At 39.0% G+C, this 25,204-nt stretch overlaps 1 protein-coding gene across 2 annotated transcripts in view; it reads left to right on the forward strand.

The window, feature by feature from the left end:
• Nucleotides 1–154: 154 nt before the first annotated feature.
• Nucleotides 155–25,204, forward strand: part of LNP1 (leukemia NUP98 fusion partner 1) — a 36,070-nt gene continuing 11,020 nt past the window's right edge. For both annotated transcript variants that reach the window (XM_069472541.1, XM_069472540.1), the window contains exons 1-2: nt 155–224; nt 22,701–22,898. In XM_069472541.1, the coding sequence (XP_069328642.1) occupies nt 22,740–22,898 (159 nt within the window). In that variant the 5' untranslated portion in view covers nt 155–224; nt 22,701–22,739. The remainder of the gene's footprint in view (nt 225–22,700; nt 22,899–25,204) is intronic.

Raw genomic sequence — 25,204 nt, forward strand, 5'->3', positions numbered from 1 at the left:
CCCCGGCGCTCTGGTCCGCCCACCCCCATGTTTTGCACTAGCTGTCTCAGCCCTCGTCTCATCTTATTCCCAAATCATAATTTCAGTTCACAGATTTCATATCTCTAATAGTTTTGTCAAATCTATTTCCCAGGCTCTGCACCAGATCTCTTAGAATGTTAAAATTACCCTTGCAAAACGTTGTTGGGAATTCACGGTATTTTCAAGAAGAAGATTGAAAGGAGGTAATTTATAAAGTGGCACCAAAATGGACTGATTAGAATAGAATGGCCTAATTTGAAAGAACTTCAGGATCATTGCTTTTCTCTTTGCTTCATGTAGGTTCCTATTAGTAACTGCTTTCAGGCAACAGGGTTTCTTAGCAACAGACTGAAAAAAGGACTAAAAATAATAGCAATGGAATTGAATTAATCGTTACAGACAATCGGCTTCTCTCCACTCCTGATCCCCCAACCCCAAAAGGCAAGTCTGCTCCTTAACATGATCTCTTCTTTGACTTTTAAGGACAGAAAGTTAGGATTTTTCTTTCGTGAAATTTCAGTTTTTCTGTGATTTCATGGAGAATTGTAGAATGCTAGTAATTGCAAACTATTAATAGGAACTAAAACATAATTAACATGTTTTTTTTAAACCTTTTATTTATTGGAATAGGCGGTAGATTGTTATGGTTAAAATCCAAAACTTGGTTTACTAGAAATCTGCCTCCAGTCTCTGTCCCCAGCAGAGCAGTTCCCTCTCCAAAGGGAATCAATATTAGAATTTCTTGAAACATTTTTAAAATTAACTAATATTTATCGAAAGGGCTGATTTTGTTTGGTTTATTTTTAAGATTGTTATTAATAAATAAATTCATTGTTACTTTTATGCATTGTCAAACATCTCATTTCCATTCCCTAGCCTAAGCATCTCTTTTCTCCCATTTTCTCCTCCATTTTCTAACTGATAGTAGTGTAAAGCTAAATTGAAAGTGTCACTTACTGGCTTCAGGATCTTACTGACCTGTTGCATATTTTCTAACCTGTGAAATGGTGAGAACACACACCTCCCAGGTTACAGTAAAGATTTAATTAGATAGCATTTGAAGCTCTTTTGATGTTTGTTACAAAATAACAGACATTTGATGCTTAGGTGTTTTCCTAAATTTTAAAAGAAAGAAGTAAAATACTATGTTTCCTTTCTAAAAAATTGAGGTTTTGTATATGTAAACACAGACATTTTCTTGGTAAATTAATGGAATTCAACAGAAGAAGCTTTCTTCACCTCTTCTCTGGTCTGTATCTTAGGAGGCAGTTGAATGAGGTAGAAAGTCTAGTAGACTGGGCTTTGGAAGACCTGAGTTCTCATTCTAGATTTTATACTACTGAGCAATGTGTGCAACTGTGGGCAACTCTGCTTTCTATATAATGTGACGGGTGGATTTGATTTCTAAGGCTCCTTGTTTTAAAGTTATATGATTCTGTTCTGTCAATTGTCATTGCTACATGAAAGGCTTTCAGATTTGTAGGGTAGATAGCTGGTTGATTGGTGTCCAGACCTTCTAGTGAGTCCACAAATGTTCATATTAAGTGTTTACATATACAACTCTATTCTCTTTCAGCTCTCTTGGGTTTTCATTCTGTTTTTCTTCACTGAAAAATTACTGGAAAGAATTGTCTATGCCTGTTAACTCTACTTATTTATTACCCCTTTCTTCCAAAATCTGTTGTAATCTGGTTTCTGATTTTATAATTAGTTTGAAACTGATTTACACATGGTTAAATTGTTTGTTTTGGGCCTTCATATGCTTCTACTTGATACATTGTTTTCTTTGGCTTTCAGGAGACTAGAGTCTCCTGGTTCTTCTACTCTCTGACCAATCTCTATTGATCATTGCTGTCCAACACAGCTTTCTATGATGTTAGAAATGTTTTATATTTATGACGTCCAATATGGTAGCCACTAGCCACATGTGGCTGTTGAGCATTTGGAATGTATTATAGCTATCAATTTAATTTTAATTTTTAAATAGCTGCATGTGGCTAATGGCTACCGTACTGGATAGCACAGCTCTAGATCTTCCTCAAGTATAGGAGTTTGTAAAAATTTGTCTTCTTTGTCTATAATCTCTCCATTGGTAACTAAAATAAATCTCATCACTTCAGGCACTATTTCCCTGCAGAAAATCACTATCTACATATCTCTTGGCATAACTTCTCTCTTTACCTCTAGCCCTATATTTCCTACTATTTACTGAGCAGCTTTGCTTGGATGCCTACTTTTTGTCAAAGATATAATTCATCAATTCCCTCCCCATTCTTTCTCTACCAGTGTTATCTTAGTGGTTACTCAAGCTTGAAACCTTAGACCTTTTCAGATCTTTGTTTTTCATCCCTGCCTACCCAAGCACATGTGATTATGCTGATATGTACACACATAAGTACAAAATCCAGCTGTGAAATCTTCAACAAGATCAACTTCTTTGTAATACCTTTTTTTATATTTAGCTTCCTTTTCATGTCCTCTGCTGCTTCCCTAGTCCAAATATGTGAAAACATCTAAAAGTATGTACAACACATATTCCTCACAGTTCTGTAGGGCAGAAGTTTGAGATCAGGGTGCCAGCATGATCAATTTCTGTGAGGGCCCTTTTATGGGTTGCAGACTGCCAATTTAGCATGGTGTCCTCACATGGTGGAAAGGGAAAAGAAAGCTCTCTGGAGTCTCTTTTATAAAGGCATTAATCCCATTGTAAGGGTTTTATCCCCATAACCTAATCCTTCCCGAAAGGCCCTCTCTCCTAATACTGTCACATTGGGGGTTAGGATTTCAACATATGAATTTTGGGAAAGAGGGAGACACGAACGTTTAGTCCATAACACGTCTCTCTTTTTTTCTTTTTTATCTATTTCCTTCATCTTTCCTAAACCCTGTGTTTGTTTCCCAGATAGTTTCTGTAACTCTAGTGCTTCTCTTTTATGTGTCACCCTGCCCTTTGATATCAGATTATTCTTCCTGCATCATAACTGCAATTTCATTCTTGAGTTCAAAGACTTTTAGACCCTCTCCACTTTCTGTCACTATAAGGTTTAATGTCTACTCCGACCCATACCTCCCCTAATGCACTTCCTTTATCTCCTTGATGGACATTATAAACACCCGACAGTGTTTAAAATTATTTTTGTGACCCCTTCAGGAGAATGTAAGCCCCATGAGGACAGAAACTTTGTTTATTTTGTACTTTGAGTGCCCAGAAAATAGTTGATATTATGGTTAATTTTATGTGTCAGTTTGACTGGGTCACGGGGTGCCCAGATATTTGGTCAAACATTATTCTTGGCGTGTCTGTGAGAATGTTTCTGATTTCTTCTTTTTTAGTTTTAGTGTATCTATTATAGGTTTTTGCTTTGTGGTTATCATTAGGCTTACAAAAAAACCTCTTATAACAGGTTATTTTAAGCTGATAACAACTTAACTTTGATATCTCTCTTTATCTCTTTCTCTCTCTCTCTCTCTCTCTGTCTCACACACACACACAAACACACACAAACTACATTTTAACTCCACTTCTTCTCCCCCACATTTTGTATTTTTGATGTCACAATTTACATCTTTTTATATCACATATCTCTTAACAAATTATTGTGGTCATTATTTTTAATAGGTTTGTCTTTTAACCTTTACGTTAGTAGATATAGTAAGTGATTTACACACTACCATTACAGTAGTATTGTGAATTTGACTGTGCACTCACTTTTACCAGTGAGTTTTATACTTTCAAATGTTTTTGTGTTACTCATAGCATCTTTTCCTTTCAGCTTGCAAAATTCCCTTTAGCATTTCTTATAAGACAGGTCTGGTGGTGATGAACTTCCTCAGCATTTATTAATATTTGTCTGGGAAAATATACCTCTCATTTCTGAAGGACAGATTTGCTAAGTACAGTATTCTTGGTTGCCAGTTTTTTTTTCCTCTTCTGCACATTGAATATATCATCCCACTCTCTCTTGGCCTGTAAGGTTTCTGCTGAGAAGTCTGGTGTTAGGCATATTGGAACTCCTTTATGTATTACTTGCTTCTTTTCTCTTATTGCTTTTAGGATCCTTTGTTTGCCTTTGATCTTTACAGTTTGATTATAATATGTCTTGGCTAGTTTTATTTGGATTGAATCTGATTATAGGCCTTTGACTTTTCTGTACTTGGATATTTGTGGCTTTCTCCAAGTTTGGAAAGTTTTCTGGTATTATTTTTTTTAAATAAGCTTTGTACCCGCTTTCTTTCTCTACTCCCTCTTGAATGCCAATGACTTGCATATTTGCTATTTTGATGCTATCCCATAAATTTTGTAAGCTTTCTTCATTCCTTTTCATTTTATTTTGTTTTATTTAGGCAGATTCTATTGCCCAGGCTAGGGTGCAGTGGCATCAGCCTAGCTCCCAGCAACTTAAACTCACAAGCTCAAACTACTGGGCTTAAACTCCTGGACTCAAACAATCCTCCTGCATCAGCCTCCTGAGTAGCTGGGACTACAGATATGTACCACTACGCCCTGCCAATTTTTTCTATTTTTAGTAGAGACAGCATCTCGCTCTTGCTCAGGCTGGTCTCAAACTCCTGACCTCAAGCAATTCTCCCGCCTTGGCCTCCTAGAATGCTAGGATTACAGGTGTGAGCCACCACACCTGGCCTCTTTTTTATTTTTTCTCCTCTGATTGTTCATATAACCTGTCTTCGAGTTCACAGATTCTTTTTTCTGCTTGATCAATTCACTGTTGATGCTCTCCATTGTATTTTTAAAATTTTGTTCATTGTATTTTTCAGTTCTAGGATGTCTGTTTGATTTTGTTTTAATATTTCACTTTCTCTGTTAAATTTCTCATCTGCTCATTTATTATTTTTCTCATTTTGTTGAATTGTTCTCTATATATTCTGAAATTCATTGAGCTTCCTTAAACCAGCTTTTTTTTGTTTTTTTGTTTTTTTTTTTGAGACAGAGTCTCACTCTGTTGCCCAGGCTAGAGTGAGTGCCGTGGCGTCAGCCTAGCTCATAGCAACCTCAAACTCCTGAGCACAAGCGATCCTCCTGTCTCAGCCTCCCGAGTAGCTGGGACTACAGGCATGCACCACCATGCCCGGCTAATTTTTTCTATATATATTTTTAGCTGTCCATATAATTTCTTTCTATTTTTAGTAGAGATGGGGTCTCGCTCTTGCTCAGGCTGGTCTCGAACTCCTGAGCTCAAACGATCCACCCACCTCGGCCTCCCAGAGTGCTAGGATTACAGGCGTGAGCCACCGCGCCTGGCCAAAACCAGCTATTTTGAATTTTTTGTCAGGCTGTTTATACATCTCTGTTTCATTAGGGTCAGTTGCTGGCATTTTATTTTGTCTGTTTGATGATGTCATGTTTTCCTGATTGTTCTTGATCCTTGTGGTCATGTGTCTATGTCTGCGCATTGAAGAAATCATCTTACTCCAGTCCTTATAGTCTGGCTTTGTCTGGGAACATCTTTCAACAGTAAGCCTGTCCAGAGATTCTGGGCTGGTCATTTGGTGTGGTCCCTAAGCCTATGACTGCTGCAGACATTGCAGGAGTAGTGGGTGTCCTAAGCCCAGGACCACTGTGGCCAGCATAGTGCCAGGCTAAAATCCCATGGCCACTGAGGATGACACATCACTGGGCTAGAATCCTGTGGCTGCTGAGGCTGGCGTAGCATTGGGGTACACCTGAAGCCACTGAAGGCTGCCTGATGCTCTGGGTTATTTGGCTGAAACTCGAGTTGTTCTCACAGAGTCCACAGGTTCCCTTTTAGTGCTGGGGTGGGTCTAGAGTCTTGATCTGCAGGTAACTGCCTGGAGTCAGAGGCTATGGGGTTCTTCCCCACTCCTGGATTTTATCGTGGCAGGCCTGGTATTGGAGTCCAAGGCAAAGTCCTTTGCTTACTTTACTCTTTTTACCCCAAGCAGACGGTATGTCTGTGCTGTACTGCCTGGGGTTGGAAGAGGGATGGCATGGGTAATGTAAAAATATCCTTCCTGCCCTCTTCAATGTGCCTTTTCTTATTGTGCTATAACCAGGTGTTGTAATTTCTCACCTGGTCCTCTTGGCTCTCATGCAGGTATTTTTGTACATTAATAGTTGTTCAAATTGATGTTCTTCCAGGGGTACAATCATTGGAGAGTCCTATTCCACCTTTTTGCTCTGCCTTCCTCTGTGAGGATGTTTTTGGATGAGATTAACTTTTGCATTGGTAGACTGAGTAAAGGAGGTTGCCCTTCCTAAAGTGGTTGGCGCTCATACAATCAGTTGAAGGCCTGAGAAGAACAAAAAGCCTGACCCACCCATAAGTAAGAGGGAACTCCTCCAGCCTTCCTGCATTGAGCCAGAATATCAGTCTTTTCTTGCCTTTGGACTTGAGCTTAAACATTGGCCCTTCTTGGGTCTTGAGCCTACTGGCTTTCGGACTGGAACTATACTATCAGCTCTCTTGGGTCTCCAGCTTACTGACTACAGGTCATGAGACTTCTCAGCCTCCATAATTGTATAAATATATATTTATGTAAATATACATATACATAATCTCTATATCTGTCTGATCTAATCTCTGTCTATAATTAGTTTTGTTTCTCTAGAGAACCATAACTAATACAGATTTTGGTACCAGAAGTGGGGTGATGCTGTAATAAATACCTAAAAATGTGGAATTGGCTTTGGAACTGAGCGATGAGTACAGGATGGAAGAGTTTTGAGGCATATTCTAGGAAAAGCCAAAATTGCTGTAAAGGAACTGTTGGTAGAAATGTGGATGTTAAAGGGAATTCTCGTGAGGGCTCAGAAGGGAAAGAGGAGAGCTAGAAACAAAGCTTCCATCTTCTATGAGAATACATAAATAATCATGAACAGAATGTAGGTAGAAATATAGATGTTAAAGGCCATTCTGGTGAGGTTTCAGATAGAAATGAGAAACAGGTTTTTGGAAACTGGAAGAAAGGTGATACTTATTATAAAGTAGCAAAGAATATGGCTGAATCGTGTTCTAGTGTTGCAGAAGGTAGAACTTGCAAGCAATGCAATTGGATACTTTTGCTTAGATATCTCTTCTGATACTTAGCAGAAGAGATATCTAAGCAAAGTATCAAAGATGTGCCTTGGGTCCTCCTTGCTCCTTATAATAAGATTCAAGAGGAGAGAGGTGAATTGAACAAGGAATTAAGCAAAAAGGAGCCATAACTTGGAGATTTGGAAAAATCTCAGCCTATTTGTATTGTAAAAAAAAAAAAAAAAAATGAGAACACTTGTTCTGAAGACAACACTAAGGATGTAGCTGAACAACCATTTGATAAAGAGATCCTGGGTGCAACTCATGGATTTGATCAGCCATCTCATCAGAAGCCAGGTACAGATATGGGATTTTATGAGCAGAAACACTGCCAGCTGAGTCTAAAGGGGACAGAAACAATGGGACAGGATGCCAGAAGACTATCAGACATCTTGGAATTTACAGGATGGGACCATAGAGCTATTTGGCTATTAAAATGCTTTATCCTTCATGAAAAGGAATGAGTGATCCTGAAAGTGATTCAGAAATGCTCAAGGCTACCACTTCTACCACAGGCCCAGGGGGCAACCCTGGTTTCTCTTGTGTTTCAAAGCATGGGCCTGACCCTCCAGTTTTGGTAGGCCTAGATGCCCTGCCCAGTACCTCAGGGGCAGGGCTGCCCTGGCAGAGAGCCTGTGAACTGGGTGGCCCCTTCAAGCTAAGGGGGCAGGACTGCCTTGCAGAGCCATGAGAGTGATGCTACCATCCCAGTGGGCATGGAGGGCAGAGGATTGAACTGAAGAGGATTCTTCTCTATCCTTAAGATCTAATGGAATTTGCCTTGCTAGGTTTTGGACTTGCTTAGGACCTATCACCTCTTCCTTCTTTGCTATTTCTCCCTTTTGGAATAGGAGTGTCTATCCTATGCCTTTCCCATCATTGTATTTTAGAAGCCCACAACTATCTAGTTTCACAGGATCACAGCTGGAGAGGAGTTTGGCCTCAGGATGAATCATACCTTAAATCTTACCTATATCTGACTTAGATGATATTTAAGTGAGAGTTTGGACCTTAGACTTTAGAGTTGTTGTAATGAATTAAGACTTTTGGTGCTGTCAGGATGGGATGAATGCATTTTGCATATAAGAAGGACATGAATTTTGGAGGCCACGTGCTCTACTCTCAGTACCAAAATGTGAATGGTATGCGTGGGTCTCTTTAGCGAAATACCACAGATTTGGTGACATAAACAACAGAAATTTATTTCTTACAGTTCTGGAGGCTGAGAAGTCCCAGATCAAGGTTCTGATCTGTTTGATTTCTGGTGAGGACTCTCTTCCTGGCTTATAGTTAGCCAGTTTCTCTCTGTTTCTTATATGATCTCTTCTTCATATGCATGCAGAGAGAGAGTAAACTCTCTGCTGTTTCTTCTTATAAGGGCACAGATTCCATCAGACCAGGGCCCCACCATCATAACCTCATATAACCCTAATTATCTCCCCAAAGCCACATTTCCAAATACCCTCACATCAGGGGTTAGGTCTTCAACATATGTATTTTTGGGGAGAGGGAAGACAAAAATATTTAGTCCACAACAGTTAGCATATAGTAAGCACTCAACACTTTTTTAAATAAATGAATATTCTACTAAGAGTATCAAAGATGGAAAAAGGTTATCTTAGTCCATTTTGTGTTGCTATGACAGAATACCTGAGGCTGGGTAATTTATAAAGAAAAGAGGTTTATTTAGCTTATGATTCTGTAGGCTGAGAATTATGAGAAACATGGTACCAGCATCTGCTTGGTTTCTGGTGGGGGCCATGTGCTACATCAAAACATAGCAGAGAAGGTCAAAGGGGAAGTAGATATGTACAAAGAGGGACCAAACAGGAGAAACCTCACTTTTAACAACCCACTGTCTAAGGAACTAACACATTTCTGGAGAACTTACCCAGTTTTTAGAGAGAGAGAACTCAACTACCACAAGAACAGTCACTCGAGCCATTCATGAGAAATCCACTCCCATGGCCCAAACAACTCCCCCTGGGCCTTGCCTCTCAACGCTGCCACGTTGGGGATCAAATTTCAACTTGAGTTTTGGTGGGGACGAACAAACCATGTGCAAACAATAGTATATATGGAATAGGCATAATTTTTATTTACTTAAAAAATGTTTACTGAGTGTCTACTTCAATATGCTTCCTCTAAACTCCCAAAATACTTTTTTCTGGGACTTTCTTAAAACATATCACTTTCCTACCTTGTTTTGTAGAATTACACTTGTCGTAACTCATCTGCTGAATTATAACCATCTCAAGATCAGAAGCTATATCTGATTTATCCTGTATCTCATACAGTGTCTATAATGCCTTCTTTAATTATATATGTCAGAGCAAAGTGATATGTTTTCTCTTTTAGCATGGAACTATATATCAGTTTATATTTCTTCCCCACAATTACCACATTGCCATAATTATTTGTTCTCACGTCTGCTACCTATGCTCAATTCTGAGTCCCTGAAGGGTGGGGACCATGTTCTAGTCATCTTTGTACTCCTGCATCTATTACAAGGTTGGGCATATGATGGGTGATTGTCACCTTATTTATCTATCCGACACAATACCTGAAACACGGTCAGTGCCAAATAAGGTGTTGATAAAGTATTTGTTGAACAAGTTTCTGACTTCTGCTTCATCCCCATTACTGTTGACAATATTAACAATCTGGTGCCACCACTGCTGTCTAACACCACTGATATCAGCTTGGAAACCAACTCAATTACTGCTGATGCTGCAGCTGCCACCACCAGACATGGTCTACTTCCATCACAACCACTGCTTAGTTCCCAGTCCCTATCATGCCGTGAGAACTGCTACCACCTCTACCACTGCAGCTGCTTCCAGGGGGACATGAGTGGTTTGTGCATTATATTCCACTTATGCTATATAGAAGCCCCTATTTCATTTGAGCCCTCGTGTGGTTATTTTTTCCCAATCCTGATGGTTTCTGCATTATTCAACTTCCATCAAAGCATCAGCTGAGTGGGTGGTACTTCTTAGCTTTTCATGGGAAATGTCACCTTATGATTCAATCAAGTGGTTGCTCTTTTTGCTGTCAGGAGGAACCACTGCATTTATCTTCAGGGAACAATCTATAGTAACATGTTTCCTCTCCTTAGCTGTGACTGATAGCTCATATGAATACTTCATGTACTCATTTGCCACCTTTCTACCCACTCACACAGATTTATAAGATCTTTCCATCCTCATCAACTTAGTTCATTGCCACCCACAAGAATTTGTGTCATTTGCAAATGCAGAATTGTTGCCCTGCACTTTAACTTATGAAGATATTACGTACAGATTATGTAATACTGTGTCCTGCACACGGATGCTGGGGAAGTGGGGGCTGAGGTCCAGCAAGCACTTTGCTCCTCTCAGCCTGGTGTCAGGCTGGGTCTGCCTGGAGAAAGGTGCTTCTTTTTATTATGTGCATGAAAATGCTGGTCTATCACTAAATGATGGGCCTACAGTGGAGCATACACCAATAAAGGACACCACTTTCTAATTTACTCATATTAGACTAATATCCTTGGTTATTCAGTGCTGATCTTAGCATTGATCTAGTGCCAAACCTAAGAACTCTTTGCTTAGTTCTTGATCTCAAAGATTTTGTCCTATGCTTTCTTTCCCCTAAGCGTTTTATAGTTTTACAATTATATTAAGTCTTTGATTCATTTTGAGTTAATTTTGGGGTAAGGTGTGAGACTTAGGTCAAGGTTCATTTTTTAAACTGTGGATGTCCAATTGCTCCAGTACCATTTGTTGAAAAACCTCTGTTCCTCCATTGAATTGCTTTTGCACCCTTTTCAAAATTCATCTGGGCACATATATGTAGCTCTATTTCAGGATTCTCCATTCTGTTCCATTGATTTATGTGTCTATCTCTCTACCAGCAGCACTGCACTGTCTTCTTGATTATTTTAGCTACATAATAAGCTTTAACATTGTGTAGCATGATTCTCCCCATTTATTATTCTTTTCTTCAGGATTGTTTTTAGCTATTTTGGGTCCTTTCCATTTTCAAATAAATGTTTGAATAAGTTTGTGTTTACAAAACACCTTTGTGAGAACTATATTAAACCTACAGATCAATATGGGGAGAACTGACATCTTTACTCTCTTGGCTGTTCTAATCCATGAATACAAAAGCTTTCCAATTATTTAGCTTTCTTTTTTAAAAACAGCTGTATTGAGATATAATTCACATATCATACAATGCAGTCATTTAAAGTGTGCAATCCAACAGTTTTTAGTAGGTTCACAGAGTTGTGCAACCATCACCATAATCAATTAGAGCATTTTCATCACCCAAGAAACTCTGTAAACATTACCGGTCTTTCTTAATTTCACTTTCCACCTCACCTACTCTCCCCAACAACTCCCTAACATCAGGCAAGCACTCATCTACTTTCTGTCTCTGTATATTTGCCTATGCTGGAATTTCCACCTTCTTCCTATCTAATTATAACTATGTATCCTTTGACCTACATCTCTCCATCTCCCCCTTCCCTAACCACCCAAGCCATCATTCTACTCTGTCCTTCTAGAGATCAGCTTTTTTAGATTTCACATATGAGTGAGATCATGCAGTATTTGTGTTTCTGTGCCTGGCTTGTTTCACTTAACATAATGCTCTCCAGGCTCGTCCATGTTGTTAAAAACGATATAATTTTGTTCTTTTTTATGGCTGAATAGTATTCCATTGTGTAAGTGTACCATATTTTCTTTATTCATCTGTTGCTAGACACTTAGGTTAATTTTATGTCTTAGCTACTGTGAATAATGCCGCAATGAACGTGGGAGTGCTGGTATCTCTTCAACATACTGATTTCATTTCCTTTGGATATACACCCAGTATTGGGATTGCTGGATCTTTGATTTCTTTCATCAGCATTGTCACTTTCAGCATACAGATCTTATACATGTTTTGTAAGATTCATATCTAAATGTTTTACTTCTTTGGAGAAATTATAAATGGTATTGTGTTTTAAGTATTGGTTTCCAAATGTTCATTGTTGGTATATGTGTGTTGATCTTTTTTTTTTTTTTTTTTTTTTTTTTTTTATTTATTTTTTTTTTTTTATTTTACAGAATCAAAGAGTCTAACAGTATATCTTGTTAGATACAGTATGTCCTCATAATGTATACATTATTTCTTGTACAATGATATGAAATAATATGGGAAATATTCATGATAAATTATTAAGTGAACAGTGCAAGTTAAAAACAATAGTTTCATATTTTTTTCCCCACCCCCCCTTTCCCGAGTCAGCACCTTCAAATGTTACCACTCCCCAAACGGTGCGCAATGCACTCATTGTGTAGGCATACCCCCATCCCCTCCCCCACCCCCCACCTCAGTCTAATGTCCAATTGGTGTCGTTTCCAGATTTGTATTTAGGTGATGATCAAGGAAACCAATTTTCTGGTGAGTACATGTGATGCTTGTTTTTCCATTCTTGGGATACTTCACTTAATATAATGGGTTCCAACTCTCTCCAGGAGAAGTGTGTTGATCTTGTATCTTCTTGTGATCTTGCTGAAGTCACTTATAGGTTCTAGGAGTATTTTTGTAGATTCCTTGGGGATTTATACATAGACAATCATTATCTGCAAATAGAGACAGTTTTATTTCTCTCTTTACAATCTTTATGTGTTCTCCCCTCTCCCTCCAGCTTTTCCACCTTATTGCACTGGCTAGAACTTATGGTACTATGTTGAATGGGATTGGTGAGAGTGGACATTCTTGCCTTAGTTGCTGTTCTGAAGGGGAAAGCTTTCAGTCTTTCACCATTAAGTATGACATACACTGGTTATTTTAAAATGATATACTTTCATGATTATGAAGGCCATATAGGATAATTTATGAATTTAGAAAATAGAAAACGTATAAAGAAGAAAATAAAATTGTCTGAAATTCCATGATTCATAGTTGACATCTGGGATCATACCAATAAACTATACATCCTAGGGTTCTCCAAAGTAACAGAACCAATAGAATATGTACATATGTATATAAAAAGATTTATTTTAAGGAATTGGCTCACATAATTATGGAGGCTGGCAAGTCTAAAATCTACATGGTGGGCCAGCAGGCTGGAGACTCAGGAAGAGCTGATGTTGCAGGTGAAGTTTGAAGGCCATCTGCTGGCAGACTTCCCTCTTGCTGGGGGAGGTCAATCTTTATTCTATTCAGGCCTTCAATGGATTGGATGAGGCCCACACACATTATGGAGGGCAATCTGCTTTACTCAAAGTCCACCAATTTAAATGCAAACATCATCAAAAACACCTTCATAGAGACATCCAGAATAATGTTTGACCAAATATATGGGCACCACGGTTCAGCCAAGTTGACACATAAAATTAACCATCACCCTGCGTGTTTTATTTTTTGCCACTTAATATTTTATTTTGAGAAGTTCTGTGTTATTAAATCCTACGATTTTTGATGATTGCTGAGAATTCTATTTTATGAATATCATAATTTATTAACCTGATCTTTAATTGTACTTTTAAGATGTTTTCACACTTTTGCTATTTTTAAATAATGTTATGATGAAAAAACATCCTTTGTATGAACAAACATCCTTTATATGTACCTGTATGTAGTATTTTTCTACTTATGAAAAATACTTAGAAAAGAAATTTCTGGGTCAAAGGGTGTGAATATGTTTTAAAACTTTTAAATACATTTCACCATATTTCTTTCCAGAAAGACTTTATTCATACTAATAGTATATGGTATTTGATCCTCAGAAAAGATTTTTCTGGAGCTTCATTAATGTTTTCTTGTTTTAACATTGTTTATTAAACTTTAATCTGCAATTTCTTTTTCTAAATGTCAACTATTTTGTGGCATTTGATAATCCACTCCTTTATTATAAATTGCAACATTTTGTCCCTCTCAGATATGAGACACATGGGACTTAATTCTCCCGGTTCTTCTCTGAAGCACTTCTTATGGAGAGGCTTGTTAGACTCAAAAGAAAGTGCCGAGACTTTACCTTTCTGTTCTGTCACTTTGCAGTAAATAACTGTAGGAAGACGTTTCTGAAGCATAACACACTGATGGGCTGGTCTGATAAAGTTTTTACGTAGTGGTAAATTTTAGCAGTAGTAGTCCAATCTGTTTTAGAGTAATAGGTGCCCAGAGACTGAAGAGATCTTGAGAGGTCAACCAATTAATAACACTTCTGGAGACAAAGCCGCACAGATGGCATCTTTGGCAGATGAGAATCAGTGCTGTATTGGAAGGTCTCCTGTGGAAGAGATAATATGTTAGCTCTTCAAAACCTGTTCTAACATCTAACAACTCTAACTATTATGAAGCGCATCATTAGCCAAAATCCTGCAGAATTTAATGATGCTTAATGTCCAGGTAATGGATATTTATATAACCAATATTTTTTAGATAAATCTCTGAAAACATATCTTTCTTTCCCTCATCTTTTTTACACCAACAGTGATATATTTTAAAAATAGTTTTCATAATAAGTTTCATAGCTTTTTAGAATAAAAAATAATAGTGATGAACACTCAGGGACGTGCTTTAGGACACTTAGTTAACCAACAAGCAATCTGTGTCTTTCATGACCACCTCAGAAGGGTGGCAAACTTCACAGCGTAACTTGAAAACATACATGGAAGTGGGTGATTATGACACATTGTCTACCAGAGAGCATTCTGACAAGCAGGTCATTAAATAGAACATCACACACAGTTTCAAATATACAAGCACTGCTTTCTGGCAAGTAAAAACTGTCCAAAAACCATTGATTATTTTATTTTATTTATTTATTCCCATTATCAGTAATGCGACATGGATGTATTTTGACTGTTAAAAACTGTAGCAGCTTAGTTCTTCTGGATGTAGCATTTCTCTCCCGATATGACCGATACAGTCAAGCTTGAAAGCAGTATGAGGAATGATTCTTCCCCTTAACTGTTAAGAAAATAAGATGGAATAAAGAAACAAAGTACTACAACAACAGGGGCCATGATGCTAAGAGAATGAACTAGATAAACGGAAAATCTTCTTTCCATCATTGCATAGTTTCCTGAAGCCATGAATGTGGAAGGGGCCACTGAAAAGCCACTTCATTTTCACGCAGCCCACGGATCATTTTCACTGATTACTGGGGCACCCATGATGTCTGGCTGCTTTATGAGAGCACATGCACTACAAGCTTCTATCCTCTAAGAGGAAGTCTTCCTTTTACATTAAGCGTGATAAGAAAACACACTCAAACTCTGGAAAACTGCAGCTATCTCAGCCTCTTGACAGCTTTTGGGTATATGCTGTGGGCTTGACAAAGCAGAGCCTTTGTGCAGGGTCAAAAGGCCAGCTCCCTTTGATCCGGTGCCCCTGGCAGCATGTCCTCAGGGTAGAAGTCCGGCCCGGCTGGGGAAGGCAGGTGGCTGGGCTCCAAGAGTGGGGCGGGGCCTTGTCTTGGGCCAGGCCAGGAGAGCAGTTCTTCAGGTGCTGAGACTGGATACTTGCTTCAGCTGCTCTTTGGCTGCCCCTGGTTTGTTACAAGAATCTTTGCCCAGGCAGAGCAGGGAGCCATCTTTTCTTCATATTTTTAAAGAAACGGGCTTAACTAGGAAACAAAAGGGAGTTGGAAGTTTACTTTTCTGTAACGTAGACCAAATCCTTTTTCTTTCTGGGGTAAATTTATATCTTGTTGCTTTGGGAGAATTTTGGTCCAAGATTTGAAGAGTTCCCTTTCCTTCCTGTATTGGGGTTCCCTAAGACCACCCCTAGGTTTAGTGATTGGCTAAAAGCACTCACAGGGCTCAGCATAGAGTTGTACTCATGGCTAAGATTTATTACAGTGAAAGGATACAGAGCAAAACCGGCAAAGAGAAAAGGTGCGTAGGCAAGTCTAGAGGGAAACTGACTCTAGTTTCCAAGAGTCCTTTCCCACTGAAGTCACACAGGGCATGCTAGTTCCTCCAGAATGAGTTGTGACAATACGCACAAAACAGTGTTTATGAGGAAGGCCCAATAAAGACTCAGTACTCAAGGTTTTTATTGGGAGCTGTTTAGGTAGGCACACTCTGGCTAACATGTGCTAAAATTCTGAACTCACAGAAAAAAATCAGTTGTTCGGTATAAACTACATTGATTGTACAAACAGTTTAGGCCACTCTTATAATTTAGAGAAAGTTTTATATTATTGCAGAAACTGTTCACCAGCTGAGTTCCCAGATGCCCACCAAAGCCAGCTTATAAGCGGGACTTTCGTAGGACAAGCAGTTTCAGGCCTGCTATATTAATCCTTTTTGCAGTCTGTCCTCTTGGCTGAAGCATTTTATAACAAAATATCGGTAGGGCCCTTTGCTGCAGGGTGTAGCCAACCTGCAGTATTGACTTTATTTAAAATCCTGGGTTTCTGGGATTTAGCCAATTAAAACAAATCCCATTAACTCCACAGGTTAATCTTAGGAAGCCAGGTGGCTTTCTCCTTAAGTGTTTGTGTTAACCATTTTTTAACCTAGCCTAAGGCATCAACTGAAGCACAGCACAACTCTGGCTGGCAAGTGAAAGCCGACCTGCATGCCTTGCAGGGCTCAGGCAGTCCATGACAGTCGAGGTACACACACAAGTCCTACCCAGAGAGTACCCTTAGAAACAAAGAGCTTGCAATTGTTAAGTCACCCCAATGAGGACATACAGTAGGCGGGTAATACAGGTTAATAGAGCTCCCAGTGTGGCTTCCCACTGTGGGGCCTCCTGCCCTCGAGTTCCCTCTCCAGTCCAAATAATTCAGTGGAGCCCTAGTTTTAGAAGGACTGCCCAAAGGTAGTCAGTTTCCATCAGTTTTGCTTGCCTGTGACATCAGTTCATTTGCCTCATGGGTGTGGACAACATCACGAGTGTGGAGGTGTTCTTGGAACGTGTAGGAGCTGGGCCACCCCCTCCTCATAGTCAGGGCTGTCAGACGTGATCATAGGCTCAGCAGTGAGTTTGAATTCAAGACCTCACAGCATCTTGGAAAGGCAACATTAGTGTTCAGGAGCAGTTCTGAAAAGCAGATCATTAATGCCCTCTCTCCCCTCGTCTCCCCAGATGCTGTGTTTTTGTTTTTTTCTCTGTTATTACAAAATCAGTGTGACTCATTCAGAAATCATAACTTTACATTTTTCCCCAGTCATTTTTTTATTCTCATCTAGATCTTTTATCAGGAAGGATTGTGTGCTAGAGGGACTAAAGAATTTACATAGAAAATAATTTTTTATGTAACTTGACTAGAAAAAAAACACATTATGTTCAGAAATTGGTTAGGACAAAATCCTGAATTTTCAAAAATTTTCAGAATGTGTTTACATAATCCCCATTCTTTTTGTCCTGATCATTTATTCAGAAAACATCCTAGAAAAGTTCAATCTCTGTTTGGAGAGAGCTGCATTTAGTAATCAAACTACCTAACTAAGGAGAGAGGTGAGCAAAGCAGAGTCAGACTATCAGTCCATCATTGCAAATTTCACATAATCTGGCAAATCGAACACAAGTTAACAGCAGTGAGACATCCCTGAGAAGGGGCCAAGAGTCCTGCCTGTCAGGAGTGGATGTGGACAGTTAGGTTTCCAGTGATCAATCATTTCTGGTGCAACTGGTCCTAACAGCAGCTAGCATTAAAATGGTCCCATGCAAGTGACCCATGTCATTCAGCATCCATGATGTTTTTGTAGTTTATGGCCCCACAGAAGGATGTCATAAACTAAACTATATAGTCCCAGAGTGTGAATTCTGTTCATTGAGGCTACACCCACTTTTGGAGGTTGGAACATCCATCACAGATAGTATCAGGTTTTAGCTTAGCATCAGTTCCAGGCAGTTAGGATCCGTGAATTCAGGATTCCGAAAAATCTGTCAACTTTTCTTCTTTAGCAGCAGCAAAGCCAAGAGGCTGCAGGGCCAACAACTGTGTTCTAAGTCAAAGTGACAAGCGCAGCTTTTTAAAGACCTTTTTATATTGTCAGCTTTAGAGTCCAAATGGACCTACTCAAAAACATGCACATTAGGCTAGAAAATCATCATCCTCCAAGGGTCAGACATCTGATTTTATAAGAACTTATTAGCAAACTAAAAACTGCTTTTTATTTATTTTTATTTGCAAGTCATATTCTGATAAGGTTCTATTATTATATAAATAACTCAAAACTCAACCACAAAAAGATAAATAACCCAATTTAAAAATGGACAAAGGACCTGAATAGAAATTTCTCTAAAGAAAATATACAAATGACTATAAAGACATGAAAAGAAACTCAACATCATTAGTAATTAGGAAAATGCAAATCAAAACCACAATGAGATAACATTTTACAGCCATGAGCATGGCTATAAAAACAACAACAAAAATAGGAAGTAATATCGTACAACTACTATGGAAAACAATTTGGTGGTTCCTCAAAAAGTTAAACATAGAATTATCATATGACCCACCAATTCTACTCCTAGGCATATACCCAAGAGAAAATTGCTCTTTAAAGCTTAAAAAGTATAGTTTTTGGTGGAGATTCTCTCTCCTTCTATGTTATCTACCTTTTCCCATAGGCTCCAACAGGCAAAAAGCATAGCAAACATCATGGGTTATGGAGATCTCAGTATTCAAATGCTCAATGAGTTTAAATTGTAACTCATCCACCAGCAGCAAAAAATGAGAAGGTTATGTTTTCTACTAACACCTTTTATTGGGCAGCTTTCCCTAATTAGGATGATCCCTCTAGCACTTATGAAATTATAAGCATATAATATTTTACATCAGTTTTTATCATATGTTCAGGTGCAATAGCACAAAATAAAAGCCATTAAAAAAAAAACACGTCCTTTTTTTTTCATTGTACGTTTACTCAAACCCCTAGTAGTAACTTCAGCATTTACAGGATTAACATTCCAGCTGCTGAGAGTTTCTCAGCAGCTGGAATATAAGGGGCTCCTGTGCCAGTGGATGGAGTGTTATTCCCCCCCTCCCCTTTCTTTCTGGTTTATCTAAAGCCTTGTTCCAGCCCTTGAAACTGACTTAATCTTTTTCCTTCCTACTTGGAGGAGAAAGCCATACAAACATTTAATTTTTGGCATGTCCAAAATGTGTTTTGGGAAGGTTTGGGCCCTTTCTTCTCTCACCTAGAGGAGAGAACAAAACCCAAAGGCATCATCCAGGCTGCACTTTTTAATCCCCTCACCTTAGTTACCATGGCCAAAGGCAACCATAGAATCCAATGAATCCATTCTCCTGGCATTGGATTCTTCATTTTCAAATTTTATAGATAACTTTTACCTTTCACAACAGACATCATCTTGCAGCTGATTCATACCATGGATGACTAAGTAGCCATTGGGCATTGAAGGTTCATCATCATGTTCCCTTCATCCTTCCTTTTCCCAAACACTACTGTAGCCATATTTTAGTAAGCTGGGATGGTTGTAACAACTCCCACTTCTGACACTGTTACTCCCAGTGTGGGGATTTGCTAGAACTCAGCATATAGTTGTACGCATGGATAAGATTTATTACACTGAAAGGATATAAAGCAGAACTGGAAAAGGAAAATGGAAAAGGCATATGGGGTGAAGTCTGGAGGAAACTAGGCACAAGCTTCCAAAAGCCCTATTCCAGTAAAGTCCCACAGGATGTGCTTAACTCCTCCATTAATTACCCCATGTAACAACATGTGGAAAGTGTTGTCTACCTGGTTCATTAGAGACTTAGTGTCCAGAGTTTTTATTGAACGCTGGTCATGTAGCGTATGGGCTTGGGTGCTATGGACTGAATATTTGTGTCCCCCAAAATATATATATTTAAGCCTAATCCCCAATGTGTTGGTATTTAGAGGTGGAGTTTTGGTGAGATAAATAGGCCATGAGGGTGGAGTCCTCATGAATGGGATTAGTGCCCATGATGGTTAATTTTTTGTGTCAATTTGAGTGGCCACAGGGTGCCCAGATTAAACATTGTCTCTGGATGTCTTTGTGTGGATATTTCTGGATGAGATTAGCATTTGAATCAGTGAACTCAGTAAAGTATAATAGATGGCTCTCCCCAGAGTGGGGGGCATCATTCAATCTGTTTGAGGTCCTGGATAGAACAGAAGGTGGAGGAAGGAGAAATTTGCTCCCTTTTCCCCTACCTCACTGCTTGATCTGGGACAACTCATCTCATCTTCTCTTGCCCTCAGACTGGGATTTATACCACTGGATCCCTGGTTTTCATGCCTTCAGACTCAGACTGAATTATACCACTGGCTTTCCTGGTTCTCCAGCTTGCAGATGGCAGATTTTGGGATTTCTCAACCTCCATAATTGCATGAGTCAATTCCTTATATATATCTGCTACATTGGAGAACCCTGACTAATATAGGGCCCTTATAGGAAGAGACATGAAAGAGATAATCTCTCTTGGCCATGCAAAGATACAGTGAGAAGGTGACTATCTATGGAGCCAGGAAACAGGTCCTCACCCATCACCGGTTCTGCCAGTGCCTTGATCTTGCACTTCCCAGCCTCCTGATCTGTGAGAAATGAATGTTTGTTATTTAAGCTACACAGTCTATAGTTTTTTTGTTTAGCAGCCTGAATTGACTAAGATACATCCTCTGCCTAACACATATCAAAATTCTAGATAGACTCCCAGACAGAAAACAGGTACTCAGCATGATCTGCATTGTGTGTACAGTCTAGGCATAAGAGCCACTTTTATCATATAGCAGAAGTTTTATATCACTGTAGGAAACTGTTTACCAGACAATTTTCCAGATGCTAGCCAAGGGCCAACCTTGTAAGCAAGTCATTCTAAAGATAAACAGCCTCAGGCATGCTATGTGCTTTTTTTCCTGCACATTTTCTAATACCTTAGTCGGTTCTGTCTATAAGACATTCAGGGAAGGATTCAGAACTCCAAGAGATGGACATCATTCAGAGATATTCTAAAATAGAGTCCTACTAATTTTCCTCTAAGTGCTTTTAAGTAATAATTAGGTATTATCAGCTCTGGCTTCTCCATTCCCTCCCCATAAGATTTATTTATTTTTACTTCAGAAATTGGAAGAAAGGACACTCCTGTCTTAGGAGGAATAGAAAAGAAAAGGTTTATCCATAGTCACATTTTGTGGACAGACCTGGTCCTTGCTTCCTTAAGACAATAGTGATGACATGCAGTTTTAACTTTTCCTTTCTCATCTGGGTCATTGAGAGGCAGGTTTCCTCCATTCTTTAATAAAAATATTACAAAGTAGCAAGAATGTATTTCTCACTATTTAAAGCAAGAAAAGAAAATGTTACAAGCGATTTTATACTTTGGTTAATTTTTCTTGGTAAGATAGTAGTGGGTCATAGTTATCAAGCCTATCTTTTTGCAGCTCAGGGAAGGATTTTTGTATGGCAAATGGCCAAGAATCCCTGTTTAAAAATGCAAGATTTCCCAAAGGTCTCTTGGGATACTGGCAGAGTGGTGGAAAGACTTTGGACGTTGCTTTTCTATTGCTTGGCTTTACTGCTTAGTATTATTTTCACCTTGGCAAGGGTTGATCTATTTGAAACTCAATTTCCTCATCCATAATTAGGATACAAATCTCCCAGTCACAGAGTAATTATAATGAATTAGCATATGTGAAATACTGGGCTCCATACTGGATGCAAAATATGGGCTCCGTAAATGTAATAATATTCTATTTACCTTGAAAAAAACGCCCAGTAGAAGACAGAGAGTCTAGTGTTCACAGAAGCTTTATTTATAATAGCCTCGACTGGAAATAACCCAAATGACAGCACAAAATGGCCATCAGTAGTAGACTAAATTAAAAAACATGGGACATTCCTACAATGCAATGTAATGCAACAGCATAAACTAATGTTACTACAAAAGCATGACTGTATCTCACTGACATAAAGTTGAATGATACAAGATAATACATACTGTATAACACCACTGAAAGAAAATTCAAAAACAGGCAAAATTAATCTATAGTGACAGAGGTCAGAAATGGTAACCTTTTGAAGGGAGCATGGATTGGAAGGGGGCTAGAGTGAGCCTGTTGGGGTGCTGGAAATGTCCTATGCTTTCACCTGCACAGTGATACACATATGTAAACATTCCTCAAGCTGTGCACTTAAGACTTGTAAATTTTACATGCAATTGTACATTATTTATATTTGGAGCTGGCCACCTTGCAAGCTGCAGTTAGTCTGTTCCTTGTATGTGGCCTCATTTCCGAGCTAGCCTGGAGCTGACAGGCATATGGCGAGGGTCATGCTCCATCATCATTGACAGCTGGAGATGCCATCACATGCCATTGGCGGCAAAGCACAGGGAAAACCAGGCAGTGGACTGTGCTTCCCACCCTTAGGCTGTGAGGCACAAGCCCTGGCAATGGAAGGATTAGAAAGCCTCTCAATTTAAAAAGACAAGGGGGAGGGGAATGTGGGCTGCACAATTTATAAATAGACATTGCCTAAGGCTGCCTGATGCTGATGATGAAGTGGTTGTTTAGTAAATCTTTCTTCAAGGATGCCATTGTCAGAGACCATTTTAAAATATCAGTTTCATTTTGTCTTTTGGGGGAGATTCTGGTTTTCATCAAGTCAGCCTTGTTGGGTGATATTTCCCTCTGTCAGATTTAGGGACAGGCCTTCAATATTTTGAATCACCTGTACATGGAGCACAAAGATGATGACGACGACGATGTGTCTTTTGCCAAATGGATGAGCAGCTTCTGGGGTCACAGCTGGAGAGAGGAGGATGAGAGGGGACTCCGGGAACGCCACCACCGACCACAAGCCACCATTCACAGGAAAACCTCTCTGCCCTGCCCAGTGAGTTATTGTCATGGAAACAGGGGAGAGCTGGAATGGGGAGGGGGTTTTTCTTAGAGAATTATTTGAGGAGTCTTTTGGTATAAAGTATTCTTTGGTTTAAAACCAGTACTTCCAAACCTTTTTTTTTTTTTTTCCCCACAAAAATCCCTTTAATTATTTTATCCTATCTTTTAAGGGACCTGATTTTCATCTAACAGGTAGTGATTTCTTCATTTTTAGCTATCTAAGATATCTTTAACTGCTATTTAGAGCTCCTGGTAAACCTGAGGTAATTCCACTGAGTGACAGAATTCAAGCCAAAGGGAAGAAACTTGATGCCATACTCAGTCTGTGTAGCATTGTGGATCAATGTGTGATTTCCATTGGAAACCCTGAAAATTGCTAAGGAACTGGGGATTCCATATGACAAATCATTACCTTTGATAAATTTGGTATACTTGTTCTTCGGGGAACCCATTTGGTTTTCTGATGGGAGAGGGAGCCACAATTCTCCTGCTCTCAGCACTGTTTTCCTCTGGCTAGGCAGAGCATTCAGTGTCTGGGGAGCAAGAAGCTCCAGCAAAGGTCTCAAGAGGGGCCTGACCAGGGGTGGACTTGGCAGTGAGCACAGGCAGCAGTTTTCATGGCTCAACTGCGGTGCTAGAAGATTGCACAGTGGACACATATGTCTTCTGCTTCACAGTCACACCGCAATAATACAGCTGTTCTTTTTCATAAATCATGGAGAATTCCAGCTACCAGAGAATACTTCCCCAATCCCCTGCTTCTACCAATCCCAGAACCAAATAAGTTTTAGGGCAATGTTATTTTGTTTTTAGCTCCAGGCTTCCCACATGCGTAATGTCTGTGAGGTATACTAAAGTGTGTAAGGCAACCTCTTTTACTCCTGGTGATCAGCAAGTTCGAGGAATGCGAGTTCTCTGTGACACAAATATTTCAAAATAGATCTCTTGCCAACTGCATACTCAGGGACAAAGGGCAACTTTCAACACCTCTTTGAGCTTCAGGTTCCTTAATTGAAAAAGAAGGGGTGTTGGGCTGGATGATCTCCAAGAACCCTTCTCGCTCTAACTTTCCATGTTCTGTTATAAAATAAATTCCAGCTTATCACTTCTCATTTTAATCTTATGTTCCACATTTAATCATATGCTCCACATTAAGTAAGGTATTCAGACTATGTGAACCAGGAGTATGATTAGTATCCAGTTTCTAGATGTGAGCACAAGAAATAAACAAAGAGAAAAACTGAGTTACTATTTATGACAATGGTCCCTTAGAGCCACAGGAAACATGAAAACAAAGGCAGAAACATGGTTTATAAAACATAGTTTCTTAAATAAACTTTAGCGTCTGTCAGGCTTTTAAAACTGATATAGTCCATCCTAGTTAGAGGATTCACTTTTAGGTTGCAATGTTATTTGCCTTAAACAGTTGGGGAATCACAGAAAGTGTTTTGTATAAAATTATAAATGGTAACTTTATGACATCTTTTTCTGCTCATCACTGCTTTGGGCATTTGCCAGAATTAATCTGTTTAGATTCTCTGAGTCAATAATGAATTTCATGATTATCAGACTAACATGAAGAAAGCACGTGTTTATTCAGGGAGACAAAACATGGGATAAAAATTTCAATCTTGAGCTGGGTGCAATGAATCCTCCCTGTAGTCCCAGCTATGGGGAGGCTGAGGTGGAAAGATCACTTGAGCCCAGGAGTTTGCAGCCAGCATAAGGCAACATAGCGAGACCCCATCTCTAAAAAAAAAAAAAAAGTAAAATAATAATTTAAAAAAGCCTAAAAATATTACAGTCTGACTGAAGAGAGTAGAAAGACTGTATAGGTGTAGAACATAAATCAGACGACCCAGAGGTGATATGGGCAGAGTTAGGAAGTCTAATTCTTCATTCTCCATTTACATAATGCTATATATTTGTGAAGTGAATCTGTACTTGGATTCTTAACTTTCCTATCTAAAATGTGCTCAAATTTTTCAAGACTTTTTCTTTTCTTTTTCAAAATTACCTTTTCCCATTTTCTATTCTTTCTTCATATTCTCAATTTAAAGCCGTGAAAGATACTTTTTATTTTAATTTCTATCCTTGATTAACTTAAGGATGGCTACTCTAAGAATGAGAATTCTTTCCTACAGAATCTCACTACAGGGCTGGTGGCATGGCTCCCCTGGGGAATGTCACACAAATCTGGGGGGAGAAGGGGTGCCATCAAGTTCATGATTGGTAGTGGCTTCTTGTATTTCAGGTTACATTTGTATTTAATTTTAATAGGCAATTCCTTAACCCAAA

Source organism: Eulemur rufifrons, chromosome 7, assembly GCF_041146395.1.
Source record: "Eulemur rufifrons isolate Redbay chromosome 7, OSU_ERuf_1, whole genome shotgun sequence".
Classification (NCBI taxonomy): domain Eukaryota; kingdom Metazoa; phylum Chordata; class Mammalia; order Primates; family Lemuridae; genus Eulemur; species Eulemur rufifrons.